We start from the raw sequence: 22,183 nt of genomic DNA, 5'->3' as shown, positions 1-22,183 counted from the left end.
CCCGATTCTGCAAACAGAACGAGAATAGTAGAATACTGGAATACTTGAATGGTATAGTCCGAATTCCGATATTCATACTATAAACATTATAATGTACTATACAAAGTACAAGAAACGGGAGAAATTGGAGTTTGCCCGTCTGTGGTGTAGAGTGGGGTTTCGTTTAATTCCCTCGCCGCGGTCGCACTGACGTCGGCTGTACGACAGTGCAGCCACCAGCCGTAGTGATTATCCGGACCGGGTTCATTTGCTGATTCGCGCAACACCATCAGTCAACGTGACGTGATTACGTTTTTCCATTTCCGTACGTGATGTATTTTTGAAAATATTTCAACGTAAAAAAGTGAAAAAAAAAAATTAAAAATAAAACTCGAACGGATCATACCGCGCCAAGACGCACACGGCACACACATCGTTGCGCGGCGCACCGTACGGGACACCGGAGGAAGAGGCGACTGAGGCGTTTGAATTGCTTTGGGATCATCGTCAGACGACGACAACGACGTCCACCGGGGTGAGTCGAGATTTTGCATGTGCAACGGATATGGAGCTTACCGTTTTTAATTTTTATTGAACATTTTATCCACTTCCGGCACTTTCCCGCCCTGACCTATCGTCACGTTGACGACAATTCTAACTTCCCGATTCGGAGAATGCTCGTTGATTCGGCGAAAACCGCCCGTCCCCGTCATCCCGATCGCCACCGATACGCCAAATCTCCGGTTTAATACCCGACGATGATAAGTGATTAATATTAGAGGTTATAATCTAAGAACACTATATTATCAGACTGAAGTGTGTACAATATAATAATAATATAATATATTTATATCTAGATAGGACTAATATTATAATATTGTATAGAATATATATTATAGATTATAGGTAAGGTACTTGATTATGTAACTGTCAGTACCTACATGTTGCATTTTTGAATGTACTATGGAATTTACGTTTGATAATTAATTAATCAATATTAAAAGCTTAGCACCATAATATCATCTGTTATTCAATCAAACTAATGGAAATATTATATTTATGTGTACCTGTACATGCTTTGTACGTTTTTAAAATCCGATACATTAAATTTCCACTTTTTAGGTACAGTGTTTTTGTTTAATGTAGCAAATATTTTATCGATTTTAAACCATTAGTAAATTGGTATTTTATGTAATCCATATTTTTGTTGGAAATTTAAGACTGCAATCTAGACAAATTGTTTAAGAATACCTACAATAGTACAATATGAAACATTAGTTTCTGGAAATATTTTTTTGTCAGTTAATTTCAATATTTGTTTTGACTCCATTGATATCACATTACACCATTCAACTATTGCCATTTTTACTTCTAATTAATATACTTTAATACTTATCTAAAATATTTGAACTATTACAGGTTTTTATGCTGAACGCGTACACATAACACATCCAAATACAATTCAAGATGCCAAAATCTGTAAGTCATAATTTGTTTTTTTGTTGCTTAATTATTATAATTAGGTTCTATTAATATACTAAAAAGGATTTAAAAAAAATATATTTCAATTTACTTATAAATTGATCAACAACATAAAGCTATCTTAGTATAATGCATATTCAATTTTCCACTTCTGTTTGGTATGTATATAATATAATAGGTTTAAAATTTAATTTAATCTGTAAACTTTAATAATATGTAATAATATGTTTGTCCTGAATTCATTTTTAACTTATGGTTGTATTTTACATGGAAAATAAGTAATATATTTGTGATAGCTTGTATGCATGGTTATTCTTTAGGATTTGTGTAAAAAAATATTCTAAAAAAAACACTTTAAGACCCCTTCTATGTTGGCAACAGACAGTATGTAACCATCTGGTGAGCTGTGATTTTATGTAATTTGCATTTTTGTCATTTGACCAGTCTTACAGTTTAAAAACTATAGACACATTATTTTTAACTTAAGTAAATTAGTATGTCTGTGCTGAAACTAATATTCTTTTTCGTATAGTTATATATATATTATTATTAAAAAGTTGTTAATAATTAAATTGTATTAAAAATACCATTTTAAGTAATCAACTGTAATATTTATTTTATGATATTTTAAATGTTTTATTTTATTTATGAATATCATATTAAAAAAAAAAATATGATAAGTAAAGCAATTATATAATGCATAATAGTTCAGTTTTATGGATAGCTAGTCTTATGCCATACCAAAAACTCACCTATTTTTTCAGTTCAATCACTGTAGTACTATATGTATAAAGTTATTTATAATGTACTTGTACATTATAATTTAGTATAAACCTTCTAATTTAAAATTTATATCAAACATGTATTTGTACAATATTTGTTGATCAACATTCAATACTACTAGTTATGTTATTATTTATTTTGAGTATTATAACTTCAAAACTATGGTATAAACTAGGTACTTTATTATTTTATTTATTTATTTTTAGTTTGTGCATTATGTATTATTAGGTTATTCAAAAGTATTTATTATCTCATAGATTTTAATACCAATCATATCCTAATAAAATTACCTATTATCAGTATGTTCTGTGTCATAAGTCCGGAATAATATTCATTTATTTTCTATTTTGCTAACTACAGGAAGTAAACTGATAATTGTGTCAATAGATTAAATTATCTGCAAAATAATTTTCCGAAACCAGTCATAACTAAATAACTATTAACAACATCAACTACTTTTATAAAAATATTTACGTATATTTTGTTGATATTGTTGTTATTTTTTATACAAATAAACCCTGGGTTTAATATTCATAGTGCAATAATAATACAACCCAGTACCCACATAGTATTGTTATATATTAGGTGTTATAATACAAAAGATTTGTAAAGGCCTACTCAATTTACATTTTAAACAATGGTTTTTAATGTTTTGATAGTAACCACAATGTTATTCTATATTATAAATTACTCATGTACAACAATCGGCTCCTCCTATCTTCTTGCTTCCTGTGATTTCCCTTGTCATACCCCTACATAACACATTCCATGTTATAGTAAGACTTAGTACTTCGGTGATTTTGATAAATACATTTACGAATCGTGTAAACCTATACTAGTCAAACGTAATACCAGTAATATTGTATTAATTGGGTACAATGGTTCAACTAAAACGATATCCAAACGTTTATTTAAAAGAGTTAAAACTATTTTTAAACATTTTTGTCTGCTTAACAATGGAAAATATATTTATTTATAATACATTGTGCTAGACATTATTGAAAAACCAAATGTATTTTTAAAATATTTTGATGTTTATGCTTATTTACATTATACAAAAAAATAATGTAATTGAAAGTGAAATTAAAATATATTATTAGGTCATTTTTCCGGTTATTCGAAGGCTAGCGAATTAATAAATTCGAGTAAAACGTTATTATTATTATTACTTATTACTTATTAGTTATTGTTATTATTTATTGCCAACTAGTTAGTTTTATTTTACGAACATAGTTTTAATAACTTGGGCTGAATTGGTGGTTAACTTTTCATGCATCTCTGAAATGGTGCATCATATTAATAAAATGTGTATAGATCATATAAGTATCGTAAAATATAATACATCATTATTCAATATTATGGTGTTATATCATTTTAATGTTTTCGTTTAAAATTAATAGTTATAAAAAAAAAAATTCGTGAGTTTGAACTATACATTTTATTTAAAATTTTTAACTAAATTTAGAAATTGCTAAATTGAATATAGAACTAAAAAATACGTTTAATTTTACAAACTGTATTGTTATAAATAGCTTATTTCTAAGAAAGTATTTTTAAAGAATATCTTGATTGATATGATTTTTATCAATTCTTTTTAATTCAAAAATTAAGAACACTTTACCCATGATGGTATTTAAGATAAAAACCTTATATTGTGTATTTGTGCTTGATATTCTTGGATTTCTTTGTATTTTTCTAACTAAGCCAATTTTCATTTAATTATATACCAGTTAAAAATTAATCTTCAATAATATGTTATATGATTTTTATAAAGAATGTTAAAATACTACTAACTTTACCACTTCGGTTATGTTGGATTGAAAATGTTTTTTAAGTGTATACTCTACAAAATATTATCTGTGAATTCCTATCTCGTTTACGTTGTGTATTATTGCTTAGTCAAGGTACTAAAAGTATAAAAAATAATGCGTAACAAAATTTTTTTCTATGTTATCATCCAATATGCAATTTCAATAGTAGATGGTCAATTAATGAGTAGGGTACTCTTTACATGCCTATTTGCTCATATATAATCGATGTTAATTGGATGTAAAATGTAAAGGCAATCTCATTAAAAAATATTTTTTACACCTCATATTTTAAAGCTCAAATTAAGGTAATCAAGCAACACCTTTCTTTTATAATATTTTTAAAATATATTTAACAATTGCACCCAATTAACTATCACTTATCATTTTCTTTAAATTAATTATATTTAAAATGTGTCGTCATATAGCATGTTATTAAAAGTTTGATTATGTTATGATATTACAATATGTTTATGATTTTTATATTTGAGATTTAAGAAGATAAATTATGTTCTAATTTATTACAATAAATACAGGATTAAATACACAAATTAAAGAGTGTGTTCTAATGTATTACGCCGTAAGATTATTTTAGTGTCATCTCATCATTTGATTGGTTAGGTATAGGAATAGAATTTTTTGTGGGAGACAAGGTCGTCTATTCTTTGTGATGGTCCCTTGGTGTAGTACTGGGATGTTTTTAAATTTGTAGTCAGTTTTGTAGAAGTACCTTTGTATTATCGAGAATTTGACTATTCATTAGGCCTTTAAACTTATCTAATGATTTTTTTCTGATTAATGGATCTATTAGTGATCTATCGTTAATGTATCAAAAATATTACTTTTGTTGTAGAATGTTATTATTTTTTCTATATTATATTATAGAGTGTTCCGTATAGAGTTTGAGAATTATTTAAGTTTAAGATGTATCAACTAACATAGCGCACTATTGGAATAAAATTGCTGTCTTCCAAAACTCTATCTTGATAATATTTCACACAGTTTTTGAGATTTTTAGATGCCTGCATCACGGCCGCCGGAGAAAATCTCAAAAACTTAATGGCATAGGTATTAAAGTGTTTTATGGGCCAAAAGTTTTTAGGGAGAAACTGTTCGTCGTCGACATAATAATTTAAGGATTTATAAATTAAGTAATTGAAGCTTATAGTGAGTACCTTTAAAGTAAAAATCAAACATTTATAAAATATTAAAAAAAGTTATCTAAATACCTATTATACGAGATTATAATATTAATGTTTGTACTTTGTACACAAAACCAGGAATATACCTGTATATTATCAATTTTATGCTTTCATTTTGTTTTAATTTAAAATGTAAATAAATGAATAGGTTTTACGTATTGTTGAGGAATTGTAAATTACGCTACTCAATATTTTATAATTATTTAATCATTAATAGTGGTCGCTTATCATATATTTAGTATTAAGAAGATGTCAGCGTCACATTTGTTTTCTCTCTCTAACCCAAGCACAATATAGAAATTTATGTTTAGTAGGACTAACCCTGTGTTGTTACTTTTCATATTAATGTAAATTCACTTATTATCAAACTATAAGCTAAGAACATAACTTACGTCCCCATACGTTGGCTTTTTTACGATATCTAAAATTTTAAACAATTTGTTTTTATCATTTTTAAACGGTAATAATTCACATTCTCATAACTCACATAAAAATTAAAATGTCATAAAATAGAAAACTTACGGAAACAGTTAATTCCCTTAACTTAAAATGTTATGATAGGTGAATTCATTTTAATATTAAAAGTGATAACACAGAATTGTTTCTTCTAAACGTAAATTTGGTATGTTGCGTGCTGGTCAGAGGGAGAAAACAAATAGTAGTGTGCTAACATCCATGTGTCGAGAATAATTATTTAGAAAGTTCCATTAAAAAAACTTTTTATCGTAATTTTATTTTTATTTTGAAGTAATTTTATTATGGTATCAACTAACATACACAATCAAACCAGAAATGTTCAAAATATTTTTATTAGGTTTACTAGAATTCTGTTGAATAATATCATAAAAATTATAAAAATAAAAACGGTACCTAAGACTTTAGAGGACGTTATACCCGCAGTCAGTATAACCTGTCAGTTTAAAAATTTGAGTGAATTGACCTCTTATTAAAATTATAGGTAAGATTATTATGGAGGGCTTCTCTTGGGTTTTTTTATTATGATTTAATTTTAAAGAGAGTTATTAGTATTTTAAAATTGTAAATTGTTTGTTCAACTAAAAATACTAGTATACGCTATTTCCTTTAAGAAAATTCTTTTTTTTTTTTATACTTGGTTACTTTTTTTAGTTTATTGAAAATAATTTGTATATTTCTAGTTTGATTCTGGCTGCACAATAATAAAGCTTTAAAAAAAAATTGATAAAAAGTTGAAAACTTTTGAAGATAAATTAACAAATTGCACTGTAAAGGTTTGTTAAGAAAAGAATTGAATTGCCCATTACTAAAAAATTAAAAAAATTATACCCACCCTTCAAAGTGGTTTTTTTTCATAACTTAAGGCATACTATCTATAACGCCGCCAGTCATTTCTTCATGGGACACATGTATTGTTTTATGCTGATATTTCGGCCCTAAAAACAAGTTTCCTTGAGATAACCAGCATTTTGTGTAAAGTTTAAAAAACAGAAATTTATTGTTATCTCTATTTATGACATGCATTGTTTTTCCTCTGAATATTTCGTGTGTATAATATTATTACCTAACCAATATAAGCTTAAGCTTACATATTTACTATTTTGATACCAATAGTATCCTCATTATTGAAATATAAAATATAAATTACCTACTTTTAATTGACACATATAGTGCCCGACAGTGCTATAAAGTTTTTGCTTGGTTAATTTATTTATTTCCTATGTAAACAATAGTGGGCTTTCACTTTTACAGTTTTTAAAAATCTATAAAAAATGCCTTTTAGTATTGTGCTCATTATTAACATTATTGTTATATGAACAATATTATCGAACATTTTTATAGTGTGCCGTAGTTAATTTAACACATTATATGACAGTAAAAAATTTAAAATCTGGGGATACATGTAAATATTTAATAGGTTAAACTTATTTTAATAAACGAACAAGTATAATAATTGTGTTTGTTGGGCTATAATATTAAAGCTACTTTAATTGTTTTTATATTATTATTGAAACATTTACAAACTATTTTACTGATTCTTTGAACAGTAAATAGTAATTGTATAGCTTATCGTTCCTATTTTATAGTTTTTATTTTTCTATAACAATGTTTTTTTTTAAATGTTGTAGTTTGTATAATAGCCTTGATTTTTATTTTGCATTTTTTATTTCATTGCAATGTTAATTATTTGCCTATTTATTACGTTTTTTTTTATACAGTCTTCAACTCAGTTTTTATAGAAAATGTTCTCTAACATATTCTAAGATAAATTCAACTGGGCTTAAAACCTGATTACGACTCATTGCATAACCTGCACATAATATGAGCCTATTTTAAATTAGTACATATGAAAAGACTGGTAACGTTTTCTTAGTGACTAACTTCTATTTTTGTTTTTAAATTTCATAAATTACTACAAATATCATATTTATTGTGTTTAAGCAGTTTTAAAGTGTAATTGTCTTAAGTTGTAAATTTGGGATGATGATCATTAAGAATTACACATGTTTTTATAAAATAAATAATTATTTTCAAAATATTTATTTAATTTGTCAATATTGTTTTATTAAACAATAAAAGTTGATGATAAAACGTATTATTAATAAAAACAAATTTGTTTTGTGATTTAAGAATTGAGATTGAAATATAATATTTTATTTTTATACTTCACCGTTTAAGTTTTATGATTGCATATTATTTAGGTAATTTTTTTGTAATCTCACGATTACGCCTAAAATCGACATATATTAGTGTTAGGAAAATTATGACTTTCGTAAATATATAAGACAAAAATATCGATTATATCTACAGCCACTCTTGGGTATTGGCGTTGTTTTTACTGTTTTAGTTAGTTTTAGGAGTTTTATAATTGAAAACGCTGCTGATCATTTATTACGTGCTTTTTTTTTAAGGTTTACTTCTATGTTATACAAAAAGGAATCTTAAATTATTGGTCTTTTTTTTCATTAAATCTACCTCAAAATTGCTGGTATGGTATTTTAAATTTAACGAAAATATTAGTTTATATTATTTTAGATTATTATTATAAATAATACATAACAATACTCTAAGACAACATTTTTATTTGTTTCAAGAACATATTATGTTGTATGTTTTAAGACCTCAATTCAAATTAGTGAATATTTTAAGTATTTTTTAGTGGTATAAATCCAAGTCCTGCTAAGCAGTAAACAGACTTTCATTTCTCAAACAAACAATTCGAAACATTATTAAATATCTAAACGAAAAATATTTTAGCTACACTTTAAATTAAAAATAAAAGTGTTCAAGTACTTGTTTCAATTATCATCGACTTAAGCTCAACTTTTACGAGCGCCTTATTAATATTAAGTTTCTCTTGGTTTAATTTTAATTGTTGAGGGTTCTTATGTGTACAAATAACCGACAACAGAATCATCTCGTTCGTAAAATCTACATGTTTAATGTATCGTTATACTTATAATATAATCCATGATACGAGATCAAGCAGTGACATCACTTTTTGAGTAATTTTTTTTTAAACAGTCGATTTCATGAAACATTAAGTTGTACAACCCTATACAATGTGTTGTACTAGTTGGCGATTGATAGTTGGATGGTGGGAGGGGGGAATATCCAAACAAGTAAGTGGATCGTCAGTCGTCACGTACCACCTTATCTATGACGTAAACTTATGATTATGAATGGCTTGGTAAAAAATTCCAAGTATCTCGATCGTTAACATGAAGGAAGGAAAAACGTGTATAAATATTATTTAAACTGTCATTGAGGGTTTCGTAAAGTAGTTACGGTATGGCTATCAACGGACGAACCGTCGTCGTAACAGTGTGGCAGCCGACAGCGCACCTTGGCCCGAAACCAGGTGGCGGTGCAGTGCCAGCCGGCGGCGGCGTTGTCGCTTCCTATAACCGGTTTCTGGTCGTATGTTTCCCCCACCTCTTTCACCATCATCACTTGGCCACGCCTTGTTCTCCACCGTTTTTTTACTCGTCAAAACCTAGACCGCCGTAGCGGCGGGTGGGTAACTCGGTCCGTCTCCCCGGCGCTCAGGTCTCAGACGCTCTATACAGTCACCACTCACCAATTCGCTAGCAAGTATTCACTGTTCAGTAGTGTACTACCACCTGCATAACCGTTTTCGTCGCGTCCATCCGCTCTCATCGCCGCCGCTTTACAAAATATGTGCAACGGATATTAATATTAGTTTTTTCTTTCGACCGTTTTGCATCCCTCCAGCCGGCTGGACGTGTGCGTGGTAGTCTAGTGTTTTTCAGTTTGTGTGTGTTCATCCCAATAACATCGTTTTCACTTAATTGTGCGACTGTCGTCAACGCGTGCTGTTGCTGCCGTCGCTACTGCATCGTGTTTTCAGAATTACTGCGACAAGATGGTGTCCGGAAAAACTGTAAGTCCTTGAGACGTGAAACGAACATGTTATAGATATCGTGAAGAACGTCTTGTGTCTAAATACTGACGATGATATTTTTTAAAAACTCATAAGCGTTGCAGAAAACTTCAACTTTTTTTTTAATATAATAATTTATTACAAGTTAATGAAATTCTGCTCTAGTAATTTGTAACAGTCCAAAGTATTAATATTAAAAAAAATATATATTTCAATTCAGCAGTGACATTTTAAGTGCCTGCGTGTGTATTGGTAAACCGGTTTTGTTGTGCTTGTTTCCCGCCATTTTAAAAGATAGCGAAACAAAACATATTATTTTAACGTACACGTGTATAATAAACATTTTTATAACGTCGATTGTTAGGGGTTGAACCGTAGAAACAGCAGGGAGGATATCTTGGTGGGCCAAATTATGTTTCGTTTTTAAATTAATTTTTCATCCGTTGCGTGTTTCAGATGAACGTGAGGGTGACCACAATGGACGCCGAGTTGGAGTTTGCTATCCAGCAAACTACCACCGGCAAACAGCTATTCGACCAGGTAGTAAAAACCATTGGTTTGAGGGAGGTATGGTTTTTCGGCCTGCAGTACACTGACAACAAAGGCGATATGACCTGGATCAAACTGTATAAAAAGGTATGATTTATTGTTTTTTTTCATAGAATACATTATGGGTACAGCATCAATGTATTATGTATTATATTATTATTGTAAAACCTCAGATGATGTTAACACTTCAAAAGACAGGTATATGTGAAACCGTACGACCTTGAGGACAAGCCGTAGGTATTATATTATGGGTTTTTGTCGAGTTTTTTTCTTGTCTATTTGTGATCGAACCGCTTCTTAAAAACTGTCTATTAGCATTCTCGAAGACTTGTACAGTACGTGTGACTAATGCTTTAGTGCCAAAGTCACAGTTTAATGTCATCGAACAATTAGGTTATGCAAATCCATGAATAGTTCGTAGACTTGTAAAAGCAAACATCTCCGTTAATCACTGTACAAACAAACAACACTTAATAATTAAGATAATGTACTTTTGACATTGTTTTTGGTACATATTTTATTAGGTACTAATATTGTCAAGCGGTAGTTTTACATAATATATCGCTTATGAAATATTATAGCCACTTGTTGATTTTTATTACTCCACCTGCTCACATTTATCTTGCTCAGGCGAAAGATGCAACAGGTGTTCTGGTAATGATAATAATATTAATACTAAAAAATGGTTTTTCCTTTTATTGTTAATGGTATTTAAATGATTTGATAATGAGACTTATAAATAAGTTTTTTCTTATCAGGATCAAGAATTTTAATTCAAGCGTTTTTACTTTTTTTTTGTTTCTACAAAGAGATACTCATGTTCTTGAATTATATTTATTTTCAATATGACATTACTAGTTAATCTGTAAAAATTTGTTATTTATATTTTGAAACACTTTTATGTAAAATTAATTTAATTATAAGTAAAACCGGGGTTTTTTTTTATATTTTACTCATAAAACTTGAAGAAAATGTGTACTAATTTCTATTCTCCTTAAGGTTCAATTAGGGATTACACAACCAACCATTAAATTATTAAATATTTTGAGTGCTTAAATAATTGGAAACTTATAGATGCTTCATTTTTTTATTGTTGTCAAATAACAATTTTATATGCTTTTAGCCACGTTACGCCTATTTTATAAGAATATTACCTTTAATGGATGTTTGATTTTTCATTTTTCCCCTATATTCAATCTCCGTGACTTTCGATATTAATTAAAAAGCCCGGTTAAACCGGATGTATCCATTATAATTGACGGCTAAACACCGATTTCTCTTCGAATTATTGTCAACGTGGTTTCTATATTAACTACTAAAACTAACCTACCATATATTGTGCATTTTTTTCTTTTAGATATTTATACAATTTGTTTTGATACAGTTTTACAAATGTAGATGTAGTTGTAAACTTTTGGGTAGGTACTCTTTCGCGTAAGACGTAATTTTTATTGCACATTTTTCAAATCTTATTATCACCAGAAAGTGGGGAAGACTGATTTTAATATATGTTTGATAAATTATTCCAATAGCATTTCTCAGGCATTTATAGAATTACCAAGTGTCTGAGCGTTTCGATATTTGGCCTTGTCTCGCGGACATACCGTATACTACTTTCTAAAACGAAGATACATCATTGTGTCAAGGTCACTAAGTGCCAGCAAAATCGCGGTGGTATTATGATGCCGTCATTTCCCATCAGTATTAACTACACGTTCATAAAAATAACCACTTGCAACAGTTAACAGAGAGAAAAGTGAAGAAAATTATGATTTAATCCATATGATCAATAAGTATAGGGAAAAACAAAGAATAAGTTCTTAACAACATTTTTGTGATTAATAAATTATATCACATATATCATTCTATACCTGTGTATATACTATACTATATATTAATATTAAGTTACACAAATAATCATTTGATTTGTGTTCTAAATGATACTTCATTCATAATCATATCATATTATTTTCCATACTTAATAATAATTTAGTTTAATTTGAAAGTTTTTTGAAAGATCCTACTACTACCGTTTAGGGTAAGCAGGCCATTCGTTCAAGATTTTCCAGGACATTGCTCAGGAATTCGTGTCCCGTTGTCTCAAAGAATTGGTGTTATTGCCGGGTCTGACCAATAACGAAATATGGTTCAAGAATTTAAATAGAGTAAAATAGATTTTAATATATTTTTTTTTGGTCCTTAAAAGTTTATTGAGTAAAATAATCAAACATTTTCATTCATAGGTAATTCATTAAAATAGAGTGTAGTTAGTGATGCTTTAAAGAGGTCGTCTTTTTTAATATTTTTAAATAAACTATGTTTGGATTTCTAAATTAACTATTTAATCTTATAAGATCATGCGTTTTAATCAGGATGTTCCTATGATTTTACTTACGTTATATTTTACAATTATTGACTAACATTGATTGCTCATGATTGTTAGTTAAAATTTTCAACTTTGAGTCTGGTTGTTTTTAAATTCCTTTTTGTAGAACCTGTAGTATTTAAATTAATACTTGAAATCTGTTGATACTCGCAAGGTTATTCAATACTCATATTATATTCATTAGTCATTACTCATTACTCATAACTATTCAATAGATCTTTTAAATCTTAACTCGTAATTTTTTTATGAGTACTTAAAATATTAATAACGTACTTACCTAAACAAAATAGTTTTTCGATTGCAATGATTTATGATTTTCAAATTGATAACTATCTATATGTAATTCTGTATCATAGTTTTTAAATTTTAAATAGTCTGATTAAATTTTTTAGACAATTTCAATTATATTATGTTGTAATATTTTTTTGTGGTCCTTTATTTGTATTATTATTTTCTGAAATAATAGGTATTAAATAAATTGGTACGTTATTTTTTAAGTGAAAACAATATTAGCCTATATATTTCATTGTATTTTTATCTTTCAAACTATGTATCACCCTTACAGGGTTTTTGAATAAAAATGTTGACAAAATAAATCTGAAATTTAAGTTTAAATATTAATACAATTATTGGTTTTTAATTTGTCCATGTTTCAAACTGTTTATAAAATAGTAGAGATGTTGCCATTTTGCAATTAAGTCTATTGTCAATCTAATTTGATCATACATGCTATTACTAAATCATACTTTATGTGTCATAACCTTTCATTCCGCATAACCCTTAAGAGAGTATAGAAAACATTTTTCCTCTATCGTACGCCGGAAGAATAAAAATTCCATGTTTCACTCAATGTATTTAGTGATTACACAGTTGAAACTTTGAAAGTCTGGGCTGTGGTATTATAAAAATTATTAAGACTAATCTGTGTGTCTTGTCAGAAGATTTTATTTTTTTAATATTTTTAATTTTAGTAATTTATAATGATTGATAACTTTTTTAAAAATTCAAAAAATTAAATAGAAATAGTCAATAGAATAATATTAATATTATATTGTACGTGCGTATATCAGAAATTTATACAGATATTGTGTTCACTTACACCCGGCAAATTTTGCATTCAGCACAATAAATATTCTGTAGTTTGATTAAATATTTTAACGAATAGCTAATCATCTAACTTAAAGGGTACCTACTTAAGTTATCTGTTTATACGTTGGGTTTTTACGATAATCATATTTCGAAGTGCAATTTGAGTATGCAAAATATTAAAATTTAAAAATGTTTATAATTCGTTTAACCACACTTACTTTCAAGTTAGATGATAGATCATTTCATTATGGACCAGAGTTGAAACTGAAAAAACACATGCAACTTTGCAAGTGTGACGTTCTTTTAACATTTTAGTTTTTTGAACTTAAATTATTTAAACAATATACAAGGGTATCTAATTTAACGATTTCTCCACAAATGAATTACTTTAATCAGTTTTATTCGGTTTTACTATACATTTCCATTGCATTATCCGGGTCCGGGTACTATTTCCTGTGTCCTTCAAGGCTCAGGGACTACGAAGTAAGTGGTGTCGAGATATCTTAAATAATTAACATGTGGATTCGAGATCCAAAAGTTTAAATTGTCATCACTAGGAGGCTTCTTTCATCAAAATTGTGTATTCATATTTTTCTACTCTTGTCCTGTATTCTTACTGTGTTAACAACTTATATGGATTGTGTATAACGTTAAAAACATATATATTTTTAGAAAATGAACAAGTTTGAAATGTTTTATTATGCCGGGCAATTTTTGCATGTGTGTGTGTGGTTCCGTTTTTAGTTATAGTTATGCTATTTTTTAATAAGTTATTGGTTATTATAATAAGAGCTACCATCTAAGAAAATCATTGTGCTGCGAGTATCTTAAAATTTGATGTATATTGATTATGCTAATCTACTTAAGAAAAATAAAAACCTAATACATTGATATTAGTTTTATTGTTAAGATTAATCACGAGTTACTTTTTATTCGTCTTGTTTATATTCTTGCAAATGTAACAAGTTGTTCATATGATAATCTTACTTTACATGCGCAGCCTGAAAATATTTGCAAAAAAGTATGGAATTTATGGAACAGGAAATCACTTGTTGAAGAATCCGTTGATTATTTTGATCCAAGACATAAATATTGGTTACAGGTATCGTGCATTCCTCTTGAACACTCGACGTAATATTAGATAAGCATAACAAGTATTGTTTTGATCAACCCGATATATTCAATAAATTATTTTAGCTTACATACACGCACATTCATATATTATAATCATATTTATAATATTATTCTGGTCTTTTTTTGCGTGTATCCCTACAGTCATTCTAATTTTCCAACTGACCATTTGTATTGTTAGTGTCCTTCACTACACAATTGCTGACATTATAATAATGAGTTTACCCACATTGTTTAATTTGTTTTTATGGTTTTCCATCACACATATAGTTGTGTTATACTGTGAATATTGTATTTATGTACCTAGTTTCCTTATATGCCTATGTAATTTGTATTATTAGCAAACCTTTACATAAACAATTGAATTAAATCAGCACATGGCTTTCCGTTTTATAAATATTTATTTTACTGTTTTGGCTATAACTAATATTTATTACAAATATAATTTTCTATTTCTCCCATCCAAATAATTAACACTTGTTAAAAGCTTTATATAAATTATAAATAAATTATTTTAATTAATTCAACTGATATATAAAATTATTATACTATTGGCTTTTTTTAAAATTCTGTTAATTTACGAATTATATAATTATCTTTGTTTAACAAAGATTTATGTGAAAATAAAAATTTAGTTAGTGTGTATTAGTAAATTATTAAAAATATAATATATAAACTGATGTTGAAGAACTGGTTGTGAATCATGTTCATACGATGATAATATATATTTCTCTATAATGATGATAGCTGCGTGCATGTATTTTGCTGACTGTTCTACTTTCTTTTAAACGTAATACCGATATAGTCTATTGTAATTGTTATTATATAAAATATTAATATCCGTAAAATATGTGAATCCAAGAAATTACTTTATAATTTTTCTACTTGGTTACGCATTGAAAAAATTATATTTTGTCCTCACGTAGAACCCGTAGAGGTCACGATCTCGACCTTCGTTATATTTTCTTAATTTTAATTGTAGTCATAGCATAAGTGTTGGAAAAGCAGTTATGTTTCCTAAGAAATTCACGTTCGAGTTTTGTATGTTTAAAACATACTTTTTTATTCTCGTCACTATTTCATGGCACAAATTCTTTTCAAGGTCAACAGTAAAATAATGTTAGGTCTTTAATGAAGGTTTTTCAAATTTTTCCTCGCATATGATTATCTATTAAGATAATTATTTATGACATTTTTATGTTTTTTAGCAATTAGCTATATAGAAATTGATAAGATGCATTAAAGTTTTAATATACGATCTACTTTGTTTTCCAGAATTAATAAAAAAGCTTGACATTTTAAGTGTAAATATTTTCAAAATTACTCCTCAGAGGATTTTCTCATTCATTATATTCTGTGAAATTTTTTTGTTTTTTTTTTCTAGGTTACATCACTCACTTATTATTTGTATACATTATAAGTTTGTTAAATGAAAAAATTTAATTGTAAAAAATCTAAAAAGTATAAATATTTTTAAAAAATCTTTAACTATAAGCCACACCAGCGATTGTCGTCTTCGTCTTACAGATACGGAAACATAAAATCTAGGCACATATTCACATCATTTTATGTTTGCTTCGTTAGTTTTAGTATTCTAGTGGATTGTACTTTTAAACTTAAGCGTAATCAAACTGTTTTGTGTTTGTACGAATGATTTTACGATATTTGGATTTTTGGCTAGTTATGAGTATGTGTAATGTTGCAATCTAAAAATTTAAACATCTTAATAACCGACGTACTTGCTCAGATTATATGTTTGATAATAAGTACATTTACACTAAGATTATTTATTATTTATTATTTATAAACTCATAGCTAACGATTAACGAAGGTAAACGTGAAATACTGAAAGTAAATTTGCTATGTTATGCACTTGTGACTTGTATACACACCTAAGACGGAGTACGGCACAACAAATGCGGGTGTGGCGTCCACTTAAGAATTAAAATAGTATCATCAGGTGATGGATGCATAATACATTTGTTGACAATTAGTATTTAGTAGTTATGTACCCGCCCATTATTATATTCGTGCATTATGACTTAGGAGTTATGACTATTTAAAAAATAAGAATATTGTAAAATTCCACTAATAAAAATCGTAAACATGATGTATAGGACATATGGTTATTATTAGGGATTAAACTTAATGATTAGAAAAATAATTGGGTTATTTAGTGACATTATTTTACCATACATTTTTGTAACTACAGCGTTATGCGTTAATTTTTTTGTATTATTAAATTATTTAATATACTTTATGGTCTTTTCATTGTTCAATATTTTACAAAATGGATGTGACATAATTTCGAAAATATTTTTCCATTTTAGTTTAAAACTATTTACTGTAATACTAATCTTCACTATTACGATTTTGTGTATTGGAAATTTACTTTAGGTATTGACTGTTGGACAGTTGGTATATATTATATACCTAGGGGTTTCGTCAGATTAACTTGATATTAGGTATATTATTGTGTATCGCGTTCGTGTATTCAATCTAATATCTAAGGCTTCATCATTATACAATTAATTATAACATTTAAAAATCTCTTCTAATTCCTCAAATGATTTATTTGTAACATGTTCCTATAGTTAAAACCTTTTATGTGTATGTATTAAAATTTGATGTAATTAGCCAAATGTATATAGGTCAAATTGAATTGCCTTTCAATTTTTTTGCAATTTCTATCTGTCGTACCTGAACAATTATTGAAAAGTTGTTATATAATATTGTGAATTTTAATTATCACATTATAATAATTTGTTTTCGTAGCATGTATTACTTTTAACTGATAAGTTATCGTTATTATTTGAATTTGCACACTATCTTACTGTTAATCAAATGAATTATACTATATTAGTGAATTTCTATTTTATATCTTTAGGTCATGAGCCAAGATGTTAAGAAGGAAAACCCACTCCAATTCAAGTTCCGAGCCAAATTCTACCCAGAAGATGTCGCAGAAGAACTTATACAAGATATTACTTTGAGATTATTTTACTTACAGGTAATATTCTATATAGTATTATGAGTAACACTTGTATAAAATTAGTAATTAATTTAAAACGTATCCAATTAACCTAGTAAAATACTAGATTACTATAAAGATAAATATTTCTACCTGTTATACTAATAAAGTACTGAATAATGAATAATAATAATATTTTATTCAACTAATTCACTTTCCGATTATAATAATAATTAATATTATTGATCTGTTTAAAAAGCTCCAATAATGAATGTACTTATTTTGATGATATATAACAATATTGTGCCTAACAATTATGATCAATTATTAGGAATTCTGAAATTTAATTTCTATTTATGACTATTTGCGAAATATTAAAACTACTATCAAAATAAATTGCTATTAATAAAATAAGAACAATTTATTTAGTAATTTGTTGATGATAAGATTTTACATTTTTTTGTACCGAACTAAACAGTTAAATAATTGGCAAAAATAACCTCTTTAGTCATGATTCATGAGGTATAATCGCATGGAACATATTTTTGTAAGTAATTGGTAATGCTAGAAAATATTACAGATATTTCTTTAAATATTATTTCTTATAAGTCATGTACTATAGATATTAAACAAATGTTCACATAGTAATTCTAACATTGCTTAACCGAGATTTTAGTACATTTAATAATATATGGATATTTAAATATTAATTAAAAATTAGAAATCAGCTGGTTAAGAGAACATCATCATTTCCCGAGAGATTTTGGTATGCATAATTATTAATTGGTATACTAATTAATTTTGAGTACTTATTCTCTATTCCGGTTCTACGATAATTTGATACATCTCATGCAGAATATAAAATATAATTTACATCCATAAAGCGTGCATTGTGTGAAAATGTATGGGCTGCTCAAATATGAGTCACTATTTCAAATTTTAGGTAGATTATTGGAAAATTTGGGGAGCGTAACACTTTCGTTTTTGCCAATGATAGAAATACCGTACTTCCACGATTATAATAATATTACCATTTTTTCTTGTTTTATTTAAAAACATGCTCGTTATGTACATCCAGGAAAAGAATTTTTAAAATCTGAAAATATCTTAGCATATCATAACATTTGTATTCTAATATATAAAACTACAATTTTGATTACATCTTTTATAATCCCAAAAATTGTTTCCGATAAGAGACTAAAAGTACATAATATTGTAAGACATGTAACTAACAAACTAATAATATTTCTGATCAGAATCTGAAAAAAAACAAATTTAAATAAAATTGGAGTTATTTCAACTTTCCTTTGAAACAATAGGTATTTAAGAAAATATGTATTGATTACCCAAGTAAACATTTTATAGGGCGCCTTTCTCAATCTCGCATTGTCTCCATCTTACCAACTACCAAGTGCGTAACATAGTAATCTGCTATGAGCAGATTTAGCAGTTTAACAGTTCACTTTAGTTTCATAAAAAAAACATTACAATTAAATTGACATTCTCAAAAAGTGTACACATCTTTGTTCGTCTTTGGACGTTTTTTTTAAGTTATAATTTTAAAGCATAATTTATAAATTGCAAGTTATAAATGTGTACAATTTTAAAATTAAAAAATCGAAAAGCCTTCAAATACGTACGATTTTTATCTCAAATTGGTTTATAGATATCACTGTTATATTGAAATTTTAAAAATAAAACCATAAGCTGCTCAACGTACATTTCCTCATATTAAATGCTGGTTTGACGTTTAATATTCCGGCTTCCCACAACGCGTGGCTGGTGTCTTTTCTAGTCTTAGTATAATAACGCGCCGTGTGCTAACAGCAAGTTTCGTCAAAGCTCGATACATCGCAGCGTGGCTCGCATAGGATCGACTGGAATCACACCGTGGGGTATTGGCTTCAAATATTAAATGTTAATTGTTCATTTCCTAAAAATCTTAAACTTTATTTAGAACAAAAACAAAAAATAAGTTTTAAATTAATTTTTGATGATGCTAATATTTATTATTCGTTTGCAATATTTAATCTTAAAAATATATCTTATTTTTTAGGTGAAAAATGCCATTTTATCTGATGAAATTTATTGTCCGTCAGAAACATCTGTATTACTTGCTTCATATGCTGTTCAGGCAAGGCATGGTGATTTCAACAAACTCACTCATACCCCTGGTTTTCTTACTAATGATCGTTTGTTACCACAACGGTAAATTGTTTAAATAAATTAATAGTTGTACATTTAAATAATATTATATTAACATAATTTTAGTGTTATGGATCAACATAAAATGACACGTGAAGAATGGGAGTCTAGCATTACTACATGGTGGCATGAACATAGAGGCATGATGCGAGAAGATGCCATGATGGAATATTTGAAAATCGCCCAAGATCTTGAAATGTATGGAGTTAACTACTTTGATATTCTCAACAAAAAAGGAACTGAATTATTTTTGGGTGTTGATGCTCTAGGCCTCAATATATATGAAAAGGATGATAAGTAAGACATTTCATTAAAATTTAATATTATTTTATTTTTAATCATTTATTATTCTAGATTAACTCCAAAGATTGGCTTTCCTTGGTCTGAAATCCGTAATATTTCATTCAATGATAGAAAGTTTATCATAAAACCTATTGACAAGAAAGCTCCTGACTTTGTATTCTTTGCACCACGTGTTCGTATTAACAAACGTATTTTGGCCCTTTGTATGGGGAATCATGAATTGTATATGAGGAGACGTAAACCTGATACTATTGATGTACAACAAATGAAAGCCCAAGCAAGGGAAGAAAAACTCGCCAAACAACAACAAAGGTATTATTAATTTTTTTGAATTAAATGTAGTATAATGTAACAATCTACATTTGAGATAAATCTTTTTTTAGAGAGAAACTTCAACTGGAAATAGCTGCCAGAGAAAAAGCTGAAAAAAAACATCAAGAATATGAAGAACGTTTGAAAGTCATGCAAGCAGAAATTTCTAAACGTGAACAAGATTTGCTCAGTGCTCAAGTACTCTATATTATATTATTATTTATTATACATTTATATTGTATTGATAATAATTTTTTTGAATATTTTAGGATATGATTCGTCGTTTGGAGGATCAATTGAATAAACTTCAACTAGCCAAAGAAGAACTTGAGCAAAGACAAAACGAACTTCAAAAAATGATGGAACGTTTAGAAGAATCGAAGAACATGGAAGCAGTAGAAAGAGCCAAATTAGAAGAAGAGATCAAAGCTAAACAAGAAGAAGTTATGCGTATTCAATCTGAAGTTGAAACTAAAGATGAAGAAACGAGACGCTTACAAGTTAGTACTATTAAAATATATATAGGTATTTATTCTAAATTAATTACTTAAAATGGTAAACTAACTAAATGCTACATTTTTAGAACTCAAATAAAAGTCTCATTTTTTTTAAAAATAGATATTACTATGTTCATTTTGGTACTTGAGACTTGATGCATTTTCTTAATCAACATTTTTTTGTAATTGTAGTGCCATGGTATAAAGCTTAATTTTTAAATGATAATATCTTAGTCTGTACCATTACAATCTTCATTTAACACTGACACCTTTGACATCCCAATACAATCGGTACAGTTGTTTAATAGCTTTTTTATGTTTAACAGGAGGAAGTTGAAGAGGCGAGACGTAAACAAGAGGAGGCTGCAGCTGCAGCACTTGCTGCTGCCGCAACCCCCAAGCATCATCATGTTACGGAAAATGAAAATGAGGATAATGATGAAATGGTTAATGGTCATGAAACACAAGATTTAGATACTGATATGGATATTGTTGATCCAGTAGAGGAACGCCGTACCCTCGCTGAGCGCAATGAACGACTTCAAGATCAATTAAAGGTAATCCTACTATTATTAATCTATTTGATAACATAATATAATTTGTTTTATTTAATGAATATGTAGATGTTAAAACAAGACTTAGCTCAATCACGAGATGATACCAAGGAAACTGCCATGGATAAAATTCATCGTGAAAATGTGCGCCAGGGACGAGATAAGTATAAGACTCTGCGTGAAATTAGAAAAGGCAATACAAAACGCCGAGTTGATCAGTTTGAAAACATGTAAACACATGCTCATACTGTACAGGGTAGTTATTCAATTTATATAAGCATAAAAAGCCTGTAAGTCCAAGATCATTATGTGTCCAGAATTACAAGATCATTTTACTTTATCTTGGTCTGTAATTATGAATATTATTAATTTACTATTTATTAAGGTTGTAATAACAAAAATGGTTGAACAAGTTATGTAAAATTTTTTTTTTTAAATTTAGCTAGTTTTTATTAAATTTATTATTTCCTTAATTTTAAGTACCTTTATTTATTGAAGTATGATTTTATTGTTTAGCATCATAATTGCTTATAATAAAATTATATTTATGT

At 27.9% G+C, this 22,183-nt stretch overlaps 1 protein-coding gene across 2 annotated transcripts; it reads left to right on the top strand.

The window, feature by feature from the left end:
• Positions 1-259: 259 nt before the first annotated feature.
• Positions 260-21,978, top strand: LOC111034714 (moesin/ezrin/radixin homolog 1). Of its 2 annotated transcripts, XM_022316047.1 has the most exons (11): positions 260-514; positions 1,399-1,458; positions 10,092-10,271; positions 17,678-17,800; positions 19,818-19,969; positions 20,033-20,263; positions 20,321-20,581; positions 20,653-20,779; positions 20,851-21,081; positions 21,405-21,635; positions 21,702-21,978. In XM_022316047.1, exons 2-11 carry the CDS (start codon positions 1,447-1,449, stop codon positions 21,864-21,866), a joined length of 1,713 nt encoding a protein of 570 aa, XP_022171739.1. In that variant the 5' UTR covers positions 260-514; positions 1,399-1,446; the 3' UTR covers positions 21,867-21,978. The 2 variants fall into 2 exon arrangements, with proteins under 2 accessions (XP_022171739.1, XP_022171738.1); XM_022316046.1 differs by lacking the exons at positions 260-514; positions 1,399-1,458 and adding an exon at positions 9,263-9,635.
• The last annotated feature ends 205 nt before the right edge of the window (positions 21,979-22,183 follow it).

This window comes from Myzus persicae, unplaced genomic scaffold (assembly GCF_001856785.1).
Source record: "Myzus persicae strain clone G006 unplaced genomic scaffold, MPER_G0061.0, whole genome shotgun sequence".
In the NCBI taxonomy this organism is placed as follows: Eukaryota; Metazoa; Arthropoda; class Insecta; order Hemiptera; family Aphididae; genus Myzus; species Myzus persicae.
Note: the sequence above shows the minus strand (reverse complement) of the source record. Positions and strands in the feature narration are given on the sequence as shown.